Below are 11,634 nucleotides of genomic sequence, written 5' to 3' on the forward strand. Positions count from 1 at the left end.
AGCAGTATAATTCTACACCTTCAGTAGTCCCAAGAAGTTGACACTGATACGAAAAGGTGCATATGCACATAAGTAGTTTGGCTGTATAGTTAGATTGAGTACCAATTTTTGTAAAGGAATACGGTGAAATTGTGCATGGAACATGTGCTCTGATTTTGACCTCTCGTGACCCGTAACGAAATCACGTCATGTTTTTAGGTAGACCGACCCCCCTCAAATTGAGACGGCGACACGCTTTCTGCACGGCCATGCAAGAGCAACAAGTTGTACGCAAGAAGAAATGTCACTTGTTTGTTGTCCGAGTAATGTCACCACACCGGTTATTTAATGGGCTTCTTGTCGTACTTAGGATTACCTGGGATGAAACGGGCTAAATATTTATTTTTTAAATAAAGGGATCCGATCTGTAAAAATCAAGTATTTAAAAAGGAGAGGAGAAGACGCTCATCTTAAAATCAAGTGGGTGCTAATAAGGCGTCACGTTTGGCGATGGTTCGTCTAGCTGGTTCCAAACGTGTTCTCTCTCGTCACGTCACGCACGTCAGAAAATGATGAGCTGAAAAAATGCCGGATTTTGAGACGAGACCAAAAAACGACCCCATTTTTAACATTTGACGCAAATTATGAAACTAATCTCTCTTCGGTAAATGAATATGAAATTCTGCCAAATTTTACCCATTTTCATTTCATTTCCTTCCTTTTCCTCTCTCTCTCATCATCATTATAAACGCATGTCTTATCCAAATTCAACCCGTACATTGCATTACACAACAAAACCTCCTTCATTTGCATACTTTGCACCCATCCATTTGCATACTACCCGACACATCCAATCCACCACCACCAAAAGTGTCTTCTCTTCCCGCATCATGCATGTATCTTTCTGTATCAGAATCTGATTCACATATTTTTCACCTAAAAAGCCTGTCTTTCCTTATTTTATACATCGTCGTCGTCCTCCTTAAAATGCACCGATCGTCGTCGTTTCGTCCCAAAAAAGACTTGTTTAAATCATCATCCTTCATCCATTTCTCTCTCTCAGCCCAAAAACCAAACCACCTTTTGCTCCGCCGATGCCCCCGTCCCCCGTCATCCCCACCACCCAGCCTCCCTCCGAAAAAAATAATGCCCGCTCCTCCTCACAACAACCCGTGCCTGCCTGCTAACTTTCAAACCCTGACCACGTGTGTCGTGTGTCGAGTCAAGGTTCCCAAAAGTGAAGCAGCACTTGGCGCCCGTGACGACGACGACGACTCAACGTGCAGCGTGAGAGCTCCTCCTGGGCTGGAAATCCCGGTGAAAACTTGACCTCCAGAGAGAGCAAGCACTCACCTCGTCAAAATCGGAGGCTCGCACAGACAAACAAATTTTGATGATGGACTTTTTAGCAGCAGCAGTAGGTTCGTTACTTTACTTTTAGGTTGAGTTGAGGTGAAGAAGAGTGAGTGCCAGGCGCTCTGTTGTCCGTCAAAGGCCGCAGTAGCAAAAGGAGAGGAGCACATCTTCAATCTTATTATAAAGGAAAATATATATTATTATATACTCTTTCTTCGGTCGGGCTTGTATTGTTGGTCGTTTGGTGGTGGTGGTGGTTGGTGGCAATAAGTATAAATATATTACTCGATAAGACGGAAGAGGAGGAAGACTTATCTGGGAACATAGAGCGTGAAAAAATAGGGAGAAGATAAGGTCCAGAGAGAGGCGGGTGAGTGAGTTGTTGTTTGTAGGAATTTTTGAAAAAGTTGTTTGTCAATTTGACCTAATTTTGGGTACGGATAAGTGCTACCTTATCGTCTTGGTGGTGGTGGTGCAATAAAAAATAAATCAGTGTCGCCAAGTGCCGCCAAGTCGATTTTTGTAGTGGCTTGTTTTTTGTTGTAGGTTAAGGAATTTTGTAGGTAGTGGCGTTAATTGATTAGTTTAGTTGTATATTAAGTGAAGGGAGTAATTTATTTATGTGTTATCTTCTCCTCATTCTAGGTGGGAAGTCGAAATTATAGTGTCATATACATTCAATATCAATTCGGATAGTTTTTCGTCTGGATTTTCGTTAACGGCCGATGTGGTGGTGACAGAGAGAGGCAGAGGCAGGCAGGCAGACGGAAGAGAAAGTTCGTCAAGTGTAACAATAATAAGTACTTCTCGGAATCTTTAACTGCGTTCGTGTCCTGGACTGGTAAATAACATTCCTTTGTAATATAATTATTTACACACGTTTCGTCATTGTTATTGTTTTCATAGTTCTTTTCATTGCTATTTTGAGGTGGTGACGTGACGAGTGGTTGGGAAGAAGGTTTTTGACTCGATTTTTCTCCAGGGGCGGATATCCATCGACATGTTGTCTTCTTCCTCGAACGATGTAGAGAATAATGAGGTCCAGTGGTGTTTCTCACAGGTTAAAGGAGCTTTGGACGACGATGTGACTGAAGGTGGGGGGAGGATAATGAATAATTAACACGTTTGGGATTAATTTCATAGTTATAAATGGGTTTTATTTGTAGCCGACATCGTGTCCTGCGTAGAGTTTAATCATGACGGCGAATTCCTAGCAACGGGGGATAAGGGGGGACGGGTCGTAATATTTCAGAGAGATGCAGGAGTAAGTGTGAAATAGATATTTTTTTATGAATTTCGATGGCATTTTAAATTTGTATTTCGTTGTTCCAGTCCAAGAGTAGCATTCCAAGGCGTGGAGAATATAATGTGTACAGTACATTTCAAAGTCATGAACCTGAATTTGATTACCTCAAAAGTCTGGAAATAGAAGAAAAAATTAACAAAATTAGATGGTTAAGGCGAAAAAATCCTGCTCATTTCCTTCTGTCCACTAATGGTAGGTTTCATTTTGTAAAATGTGTACATTTTTGGCTGCTATGAATACCGTGGTTCATTCATTTTTAGCCCGAGTCAGGGCTTATATACCCATAGTTGTCTGTCTATCTGTCGATTACGTTCGTAAAATTTATCCAATCGATTTGAAATTTTCCACACAAGTAGAATATTCTAAATTAGGAACCAAGTTCGAAGACGAGCGAAATCTATGGAAAATAAAAATTGTAGTGGTCCTACCCTACCCACCTCAATTATTAGCAAAAACCTGACTCGGGCTAGATAATAAGGCCTCACTCTGGTTTTTTATAACGAATTTATTTATTTCCCAGACAAAACCATCAAGTTATGGCGAGTTACGGAAAAAGAGTGGAAAGTTGAAGGTTTCAACTTAAAAGAAGAAAATGGAACTTATAGAGATCCTGCCAATTTGACCCAACTTTCGGTCCCGAAAGTTACGCCTACAAATTTGATGGTGGAAGCTTCTCTCCGCCGTGTTTTCGCCAATGCCCACACATACCATATTAACTCAATCAGTGTGAATTCCGACCAGGTATGTATAACTAATATAAATGTAACTAACTAATAAATATTCCTCCTCTCAACTCTCATTCAACTTTACTCCGACCAGGAAACCTACCTATCCGCAGATGATCTCCGTATAAATCTCTGGAACCTGGAAATTACGGATCAAAGTTTCAGTCAGTTTATTAATACTCCATTCAAATTAAGAATAAGCAACAAACTAACTTTTTATTTTTTTAATTTCTCTCTAGACATCGTAGATATTAAACCCGCGAACATGGAAGAGTTGACCGAAGTGATAACTGCTTCCGAGTTCCACCCAACCAGTTGTAATTTGTTTGTATATAGCAGTAGTAAGGGAACGATTCGACTTTGCGATATGAGAGAGGCAGCTTTGTGTGATAGACACGCTAAACGTGAGTAAAAAGAAAACATTGGCGACTTTTCACATTTTCTAATTCACTTTTTAAACTAATTTGACAGTGTTTGACGAGCCTGAAGACCCCACAAATCGAAGCTTCTTTTCCGAAATCATATCTAGTATATCGGATGTGAAATTTTCATACTCGGGCCGCTACATGGTGTCACGGGACTACTTGTCGATCAAGATTTGGGATCTACACATGGAGTCGAGACCAATCGAATGTTTTTCCGTAAGTGCATATCATAAAATACCATTAATCCCGTCCATCGAGGGGCTGGGGATGATGGATTATTGATTATGACGTCGATCATCTCCCCCTTAGAATAGATCATATCAGATCATCAGAGCAAAGATTTTTAGAAAAATGTGTAGTTAGTTTTTGGAAATTCAGAACAATTGTTGTCATGTTTGTGGCGTTGGATATTGGGATCAAGTTTTGAAGTGATAAAAATAGTGACATAAATAACTTTTTTTTTTTAACTCCTAGGTTCACGAGTATTTGCGTTCAAAGCTGTGTTCACTATACGAGAATGACTGCATCTTCGATAAGTTTGAGTGCTGCTGGAACGGCACGGATACAGCCGTGATGACTGGTTCGTACAACAATTTCTTCCGCATTTTCGACCGTACCTTAAAGAAAGATTACACACTGGAAGCTTCCCGGGACGTTGCCAAACCCAAAATGGTTTTGAAGCCGAGAAAAGTGAGTGTAATTGTAGGATTTTACCTTTCACAAATTTTCTTTATGAATATGAACCTCTTCACGGCGCAGGTTGGGACGACTCCGAAACGGAAGAAGGATGAAATTGGGGTCGATTGCTTAGACTTTTCCAAGAAAATACTTCACACAGCGTGGCACCCGAGGGAAAATATTATCGCCGTGGCGGCTACCAATAATCTCTTTTTATTTGAAGAAAAAGCTTAAAAACTCTTCATTTCTTTACTTATGTACTATCCTCGGTTACTGATCCATTTAAAAATGTACTGACCAGAACTAAACGGGAAGGACCGTATAAATAAGGGGGTGTGCCACCACGCCAGTTTTTTGACCAAGTATGGACGTACAATTACATGAAATTTTACCTTTGTGCATGTACCTTTGAAAAATCAGTGTGAATTTATTCTTTTCAAAACGTACATGAAAAACTACAACACTTGAATTAAGTGGAACAATAAAGTTTAAGCATTATTATTATTAGTATTATTGTTATCGTTATTCTTATTATTGTGGAATGAGCAATGTTAATCAAAATAATTTCGTAGTCTGCGTAAGAGATCGATACGAGAAGAATTGAGCTTTCGGTTTAAGCACAGAAACTGGAAAGTTTTCCGTGTTATCTTCAGTTTTAGGCTGTTTGACAAAAAATTTAGATATCTTTTGCACCGGAGCGTCATCCTCGTCCAGTTCCCTAGTTGGTTAATTAGTATATAAATTAACTAATCAAGTGCATCATTAATCTAAATAATTAAGTTAACTACATACGCACCACTTTATCTTCACGGCACGCTTTTCCAACAAATCCGAAGCAGTAGACCAACTGTCGCGCACGATGTTTGGAAATCCAAAAACAGGGTCGATATTGGCTCGGAGAAATTTCTTGGTTACTTCATCTGCATAAAGTCATATTAGTTATTTAATCGTCACTTAATTTTCATATTCTGCATATTTACACTAGCCTCCCGGATAACCACTCCCCCACCCATTCTGAGCCACCTTAACGTTACAATTATCTCCAAACGTCCACTTTTTCAGAGCCTCATCCCTCATCACTTTGGCACAAACACTCGCCGCACTGACCGGTTTGTACTTGGAGTCAGCTTTTTTATCCACTTTGAACTTCAATTCAGGAAATAGTTGCTCCAGTTTGGCCTAGAAATGCGAAACTAAAATTAATTAGCAAAATATCTATTTACAATTAACGTCTCCCAACATGTTCACAGATTAAACTAGTGTCAATAGATCACAAATTTAATTAACATGAAATTTGCTAAATATTCCAGGAAAGTATTGGCAGATGCTGTCTTCTGCAAATTTCAAATTAATTACATTTTTGATCGATTGACACGAATTTGTTCAAAATCTGTGAACATACGTTGGGTGGCCTCAATTGTTCTATTTTATAACCACCTGATATTTTTCCATGGGTCCGACCGTGTCGACGTAAACCTTTCCAATTACGATGCCTCGGTCAATCAAACCCTGAATGAGTTCGATGGCTGCATTGTGCGAGATTTCGTTCAGACTGATCTTCTTCCTCTGATAGCTTTTAGCCGAGATTTGCGTCGGAGAGATGATCTTAACGCCATACACGATGTGGTCGAGGTCCGAGAACTGCGCAAATACTTCGTCTCTTGTCTTCTCATTTATCTGTTTCGAGTCATTCAGCTTTTTAATCGAGTCGATGAGAACGGGGGGACATTCCTCTATTTTGGCGAGTGACTGGCCCTTCTTTATCTTGGCGGAAATGGCATCCGTGTCCTCAACAGCGGCAAAGATACCGTAAACCATGGGGCCTGAGAAGAAACGAGAGTAATTATTTGTCGATTCATACAACTTGCTTTATTTACATGCAACTCAAATTTTCCCAAAATTTAATTTCTCAATTCTCAATACAAATCTGACCCTTGACCCCCATTACCTAGCACTGGACCTCGTCCCGCCTCATCAATCCCGACATAACAGGTCGTCACCTTACACTTTTTTGGCACTTCGCTATACACAGTGACATCCTGATCTCGATTTTTTGCAAATTCGTCCAACGCTTCGCGAAACACGGCAAGACCGTTTCGTTTCTTTGCCTCTCCAACAATCTCAACGTCGTCTTTATTTCCATCGTCGCCGTCCATTTCGTAGTCTAAAAACGTCAAAATTAAATAAAATTAGCAAAAATTAAGACAAACAAAAACCCTCGGCTGCCGGCCCACCAAAAAACATCACCTGCCATGCAATCCCGCTGTCTCATAAATATAAAAAACCAACAAATCATGTCATGCAAAAGTTGGTTGCATGCTTGGATCTGATTATTTCATCAGATTAGCAATTATTACGTCAAGCCGTAAGTAATTTAAGTTCTCGTCATCCTCTCAAAAATTTAAATTTTTTAATACAACACAATTTTTTTTGTTTCTATCAGAAATATGAAAATTTGAGCTTGAGATTTTAGAGTCAAAATTGCATTGAGAAATTTCTCGTCTTTTTTTTGCCCGAGTCATCCCCGGTCTTTTCATTTTGTGAAGAAGAGAAGCTCAGCCGGCCCCACAATTAATTAGGCAGGCTCGACCAATAATTATTTCCCCTCAATTAATTAATTGTCCTTTGTCCTTTACTTGTAGAAAAATGTTAAAATACACCCGTGACGTGCTGGGGTATCATCACCCCCTCAAAATTTCCAGATTGCTCGAAATCTCACCCCACAGCACCACCACAAAATCAAAAATTACAATGGCCAGATCAATTTCAAATAGTAGAAATTGGTCGAAACTGTCGACAAATCAGCTTCTCACCGCAAGACGGTCGTCATCCTCTTCCTTGACGAAATTATTGTCGCCAGAAGTGCTCGGTTGTCTTGGTCAAAATCATCATCATCATCTCTTTTACTCGTCGAACTACCCCTTTGCGCCACATTATTTATCTCGCCGCCACCTACATTCCACGCGGGCCCTGTGCGACGGCGAACCACCCAACAAACCATCCTCCAAGGTGGAAGAGACAGCAAAAGTTTTAACCGAATCTTTCAAAGAGAAACAAGACGGGACCGCCGTCGCCGTTCCGAAACGTCCGCTCTACAAGCGCATCCAAGACGAAATTCTTCACTATTACCATGGCTTTAAACTCCTCTTTATCGACATGAACATCTCTGCCAAACTGATTTGGAAAGTTCTCAATGGAAAGATTCTCACCCGTAGGGAACACAAACAGTTAATTCGTACCACCTCTGATATGTTTCGCCTCGTCCCGTTCTCCGTCTTTATCATCGTCCCCTTCATGGAACTCCTGCTCCCTGTCTTCCTCAAACTATTTCCAGGCATGTTGCCTTCCACATTTCAAACGAAACTGGATCGCGAAACTAAGATGAAAGGTGAATTAAAAGTTAAGCTCGAAATGGCCAAATTTCTTCAGGAAACGCTGGACGTCATGGCCCCTCAGGCGAAGGGAAGATCATCCCAGACGGCTAAAGAGTTTGCCGAGTTCATCCAAAAAATTCGCACGTCCGGCAGTGAAGTGTCAAACACGGACATTATGAAGTTTTCCAAACTTTTTGAGGATGAAATTACGCTGGATTCGTTATCAAGGCCGCAACTCTTGGCGCTGTGTCGCGTCCTGGAAATCCCGGCGTATGGAACGACAGCAATTTTGAGGTTTCAGTTAAGAATGCGGTTGCGCAGTTTGGCGGCGGATGATCAAATGATTGAAAATGAGGGGGTGGCTAGTTTAAATTATGTGGAGCTACAGGCAGCCTGCAAGTCGAGGGGGATGAGGGCCGTGGGTGTCACGGAGGAAAGATTGAGGAGACAGTTGGAACAGTGGTTGCAATTGTCGTTGCATGAAAAACTTCCACCATCGCTGCTCCTCTTGTCGAGGGCGATGTATCTCCCGGACAATTTGCCAGCATCGGCGCAACTTCACGCCACCTTGTCCGCCTTGCCGGATGGAGCGGTGAGTAGTTTAGTTTTTAGGGGATGGAATGCAACTCAAATTTATGGCCAGAATAAAAATATTTTATTTTTTCTATGATTTTCAGGCGCTCCAAACCAAGGCTGCGATTGGAGAGAGGGAAGGAAAAGTGGATAACAAGACGAGGATTGAGCTGATTAAGGAGGAGGAAAGGTTAATCAAGGAGGAACAGCAGGAGACCAAAAAGGTCAAGGCGGCCGCGGCAGAGAAGGAGAAAGAGAAGGCTCTCCCACCAATTATGGATGGAGTTGGTATGAAAACTAATGAATAATTATTCAATCATAAATACTGGGGTTGAATAACGAATTTGATAAATTCTAGGACACGATGTAATCCCCGAGCCCATTTCTGAGTTGATGACCGTTCGACCACCTCGGGTAGAGCCAGCCCCATCGAGGCGTCCCGAGCCGATGCCACTGGTGAGTGAGCTCGGTCCAGAAAAAGGTCCATTCCTTTACACGTCCGATCCATTCAGTGTGATCGGGGCAGTTAACAATATCCTCTCGAGGAAGTATATTCCGCCCGTGTCAGTCTTGGAGGTATGTATTGTGTCTCATTTTAAATAAAATTGTGCCCAAGTTTGTAATAATGTTTTATCCGTTGAGCAGGAGGTGCTGACGCTGCACGACTTCGCCGCTATTGAGACCGCAATTGAAAAGTTGAGCTCTGAGAGGAAGGAGATGTTGTTGGAGAAGGAGGAATTGCAAGACCTCAAGGAGGAGATGGCCGACTACTCGGAAGACTTGAGACTATTGGAGAGAGTCGTCAAGCAGTCGGGTACCAAGAAGTTGAAGGTAATTAATAAGTGGATGAGAAATGGTGGGATGGATTTTTTACGTTAATAATCCATTGATCCTATACATAAGCACTGGTCTATTAATATGTGATACTTATCCACATTTTCTTCTTATCTTCTCCCCAAGGTTAACAAAGGTGCTGTACGTCTCTTCAAAAAGTTGAATAGCATGATTTCCGAGATGGAACATACCGTCGCGGGGTCGGATAAGTCAGTCGCGGGCGTGGAGTGAGTTGCAAATAAATTTATGTTTAAATACATTTTAAGAATCCTTTACTAATCCCACAATTTTTACAGAAATACTGTCGCCACCGCCGAATTAATCGCTGCTATGAGACAAATCCAACACGCGGAGGGAGATGCGACCAAAGTTGACAGAATTGCGAGAGTATTATCGAAATTAGATGATAATAAGGACGGAAAAATTGAGATTGATGATTTAGTCAAGGTAATAAATTGGAATATGTCAAAAATCAAACATACACTTTATTTTACGACTATTTTTTAGGTAATTGAAATCGTGGGACGTGAAAATGTCCACATGTCGTCTAAACAATTGGAAGAAATTGTCAGTATATTGGCCAAAGAAGAGACCCTGGTGGAAGGAAGTAAAAAATTTACACCGACCACTTCATCCCCATCATCTACCTCATCTGCAACATAACTCAACTGAAATTTAATAACTAATTTTTGATTAGAACGATACAAATTTCTTACATAAAAAAGTAATAACTCGAAATAATGCTTGATTTCTGTGAAAATAACTAATAATTTGACAAACGAGGTAAAAATTCTATCTGAAAATAATTGAAAAACTAGAAATAGTATATTTTTTTGTCTGTCTGTCATATCGCTTGATTTCAAAATATCAATTTTTTGATATTTCCTTCTCTTTCCAAATGAGGCAATTTCACAAAAAGCTGTGTAAACTTTGCCAGGTTAGCGTGAATATGACCTCAAACAAAATATACAAATTTCTTGACTTGCACTCTTACTTTACAAAGAACATACATTCAAGATTTAGATACTTTTTAGTCAATAATTAATTATTGCAGTAATAATAATTAATAATAATTTGTAGGCAATGAATGGGTGTGATACGCAAATGGAATTTTTTGTGATGTTTAATTGACGGATGACAACTTTTGATCAAAAACGCAACTCTAAAAACCAGTCAGGAATTAATTGTTAAATCGTTAATATTTTGTTCGTTTATCGGTACTACTTGTTTTTGAGCAGGTGAAGGCTTAGCTTTATACATGTGAGTTTCATGAAATGAAAGAAAAAATCAAGTGTTCAGGGGGAGTTATTTAAATAGGACAAAAAATCATAAAGGACGACACAGCAGAAAAATAAAGATAAGTACGATATCCCACGCGGAGAAAAGATAATTCATACCATAAAAAAATGAAAACCAGAATAAAATGAGATTAAAGAAAGAAAATAAACCAACTTGACAAAGTTTGTTTGAACTTTTTGCAACTTAACTTTTGCACAAAATACTTGCATACATATTTTTCACTTCATGTAAATAAAACTCATTAAATTCATACGCCTCTCTTGGACATGTGTAATATGCATATTATTAACGACCACCTACTTATGCAAACTAGCAATTAAATACTCGAGTCGGATGACAAAATCCCGCTATCTATGCGTTATTATCTAATCCACAACAAATATAATAAACGTTTCCATCCATCCAACATCAAAAAATTGTCAATCCCAGTCTCCGCAATTTTTAGGAATCAAATCCAATTTTCCAAATTTCTTACCTCTTTTTCCCTGTTTAAGCTACTCCTAAGTATTGTTAAGCACTGTTTTAGAAAAATCTAAAACACTACGAAGATTATTTTAGTAAAACCAAACAAGTTTATTTTGACTACTGATCGCATCTTATAATCTTATTTACATAATGTCACATCTTTCACATTTTGCTCCTCCTACCCATTCCCCTTTAATTACATACACCTCTAACATCCAAATTAACCCAAAACAAATTCAAAATCATCCCCAATTACTTAAATTCCCTTCAATAACATAAATTTCCATGAAAATTTTATGCGAACTATGTCCCAGTCCAACTTTCTCCAGTGCATATCTGGCTGATAGCGCCTCCTGCCTGACTCCCTCCGTTTCGGGGCATGCACCCCTTCCGTCACGCCCTTTAACCTTTCCCACACAACCCCAACCTTATCTTACTTTTTCATCCCCCTCCAAATACAGGGGCCCCATCCTTCCCTTTCATAATTTCCTCTCCCCCCCCCCATTTTTTTGGACGACCCGCACCAAGTCGAATTTCCCTCGGAGCCATGGAGATCACGTGGGTCACATCCCAGCCAATGGGGGGCGACCCGATCCCAACCAACTAAGCAGCCAGCACAC

At 40.1% G+C, this 11,634-nt stretch overlaps 3 protein-coding genes across 5 annotated transcripts; 2 read left to right on the forward strand and 1 right to left on the reverse strand.

Annotated features, from left to right (window-relative positions):
* The first annotated feature begins 1,211 nt into the window (after positions 1-1,211).
* On the forward strand, positions 1,212-4,976 carry LOC110858036 (protein phosphatase PP2A 55 kDa regulatory subunit). 3 transcript variants are annotated; one of them, XM_022106676.2, is made up of 11 exons: positions 1,212-1,705; positions 1,981-2,176; positions 2,264-2,429; positions 2,502-2,599; positions 2,668-2,833; positions 3,162-3,382; positions 3,461-3,530; positions 3,606-3,770; positions 3,838-4,007; positions 4,266-4,481; positions 4,575-4,976. In XM_022106676.2, the coding sequence occupies exons 3-11, from the start codon at positions 2,336-2,338 to the stop codon at positions 4,701-4,703; spliced, it is 1,329 nt and encodes a 442-aa protein (XP_021962368.1). In that variant the 5' UTR covers positions 1,212-1,705; positions 1,981-2,176; positions 2,264-2,335; the 3' UTR covers positions 4,704-4,976. The 3 variants fall into 3 exon arrangements, with proteins under 3 accessions (XP_021962368.1, XP_035714357.1, XP_021962366.1); XM_035858464.1 differs by having other exon boundaries at positions 1,406-1,705; positions 2,318-2,429; positions 4,551-4,976; XM_022106674.2 differs by having other exon boundaries at positions 1,408-1,705; positions 4,551-4,976.
* LOC110858038 (ribonuclease H2 subunit A) lies at positions 4,873-6,838 on the reverse strand. The gene is made up of 6 exons (XM_022106677.2): positions 6,717-6,838; positions 6,418-6,633; positions 5,907-6,292; positions 5,456-5,648; positions 5,266-5,389; positions 4,873-5,187 (listed from the first exon to the last, which is right to left on the reverse strand). The coding sequence occupies exons 1-6, from the start codon at positions 6,763-6,765 to the stop codon at positions 5,025-5,027; spliced, it is 1,131 nt and encodes a 376-aa protein (XP_021962369.2). The 5' UTR covers positions 6,766-6,838; the 3' UTR covers positions 4,873-5,024.
* Positions 6,839-6,911: 73 nt separating this feature from the next.
* LOC110858035 (mitochondrial proton/calcium exchanger protein) lies at positions 6,912-10,713 on the forward strand. The gene is made up of 7 exons (XM_022106673.2): positions 6,912-8,435; positions 8,521-8,704; positions 8,775-8,992; positions 9,062-9,247; positions 9,377-9,477; positions 9,547-9,697; positions 9,758-10,713. Exons 1-7 carry the CDS (start codon positions 7,116-7,118, stop codon positions 9,911-9,913), a joined length of 2,316 nt encoding a protein of 771 aa, XP_021962365.1. The 5' UTR covers positions 6,912-7,115; the 3' UTR covers positions 9,914-10,713.
* The last annotated feature ends 921 nt before the right edge of the window (positions 10,714-11,634 follow it).

Source organism: Folsomia candida, unplaced genomic scaffold (genome assembly GCF_002217175.1).
Source record: "Folsomia candida strain VU population unplaced genomic scaffold, ASM221717v1 Fcan01_Sc020, whole genome shotgun sequence".
Classification (NCBI taxonomy): Eukaryota; Metazoa; Arthropoda; class Collembola; order Entomobryomorpha; family Isotomidae; genus Folsomia; species Folsomia candida.

Excerpts from the sequence above, each read along its gene's own strand:
- LOC110858036 (XM_035858464.1), top strand. The coding sequence starts at position 2,336 with ATGTTGTCTTCTTCCTCGAACGATGTAGAGAATAATGAGGTCCAGTGG. Across the intron at positions 2,600-2,667 it reads TATTTCAGAGAGATGCAGGA|TCCAAGAGTAGCATTCCAAG; the intron begins GTAAGTGTGAAA and ends TCGTTGTTCCAG. Across the intron at positions 3,531-3,605 it reads AATTACGGATCAAAGTTTCA|ACATCGTAGATATTAAACCC; the intron begins GTCAGTTTATTA and ends ATTTCTCTCTAG.
- LOC110858038 (XM_022106677.2), bottom strand. The coding sequence starts at position 6,765 with ATGATTTGTTGGTTTTTTATATTTATGAGACAGCGGGATTGCATGGCA. Across the intron at positions 6,293-6,417 it reads GGGACGAGGTCCAGTGCTAG|GCCCCATGGTTTACGGTATC; the intron begins GTAATGGGGGTC and ends GTTTCTTCTCAG. Across the intron at positions 5,390-5,455 it reads GGGGAGTGGTTATCCGGGAG|ATGAAGTAACCAAGAAATTT; the intron begins GCTAGTGTAAAT and ends GACTTTATGCAG.
- LOC110858035 (XM_022106673.2), top strand. The coding sequence starts at position 7,116 with ATGTTAAAATACACCCGTGACGTGCTGGGGTATCATCACCCCCTCAAA. Across the intron at positions 9,248-9,376 it reads CGGGTACCAAGAAGTTGAAG|GTTAACAAAGGTGCTGTACG; the intron begins GTAATTAATAAG and ends CTTCTCCCCAAG. Across the intron at positions 9,698-9,757 it reads AGATTGATGATTTAGTCAAG|GTAATTGAAATCGTGGGACG; the intron begins GTAATAAATTGG and ends ACTATTTTTTAG.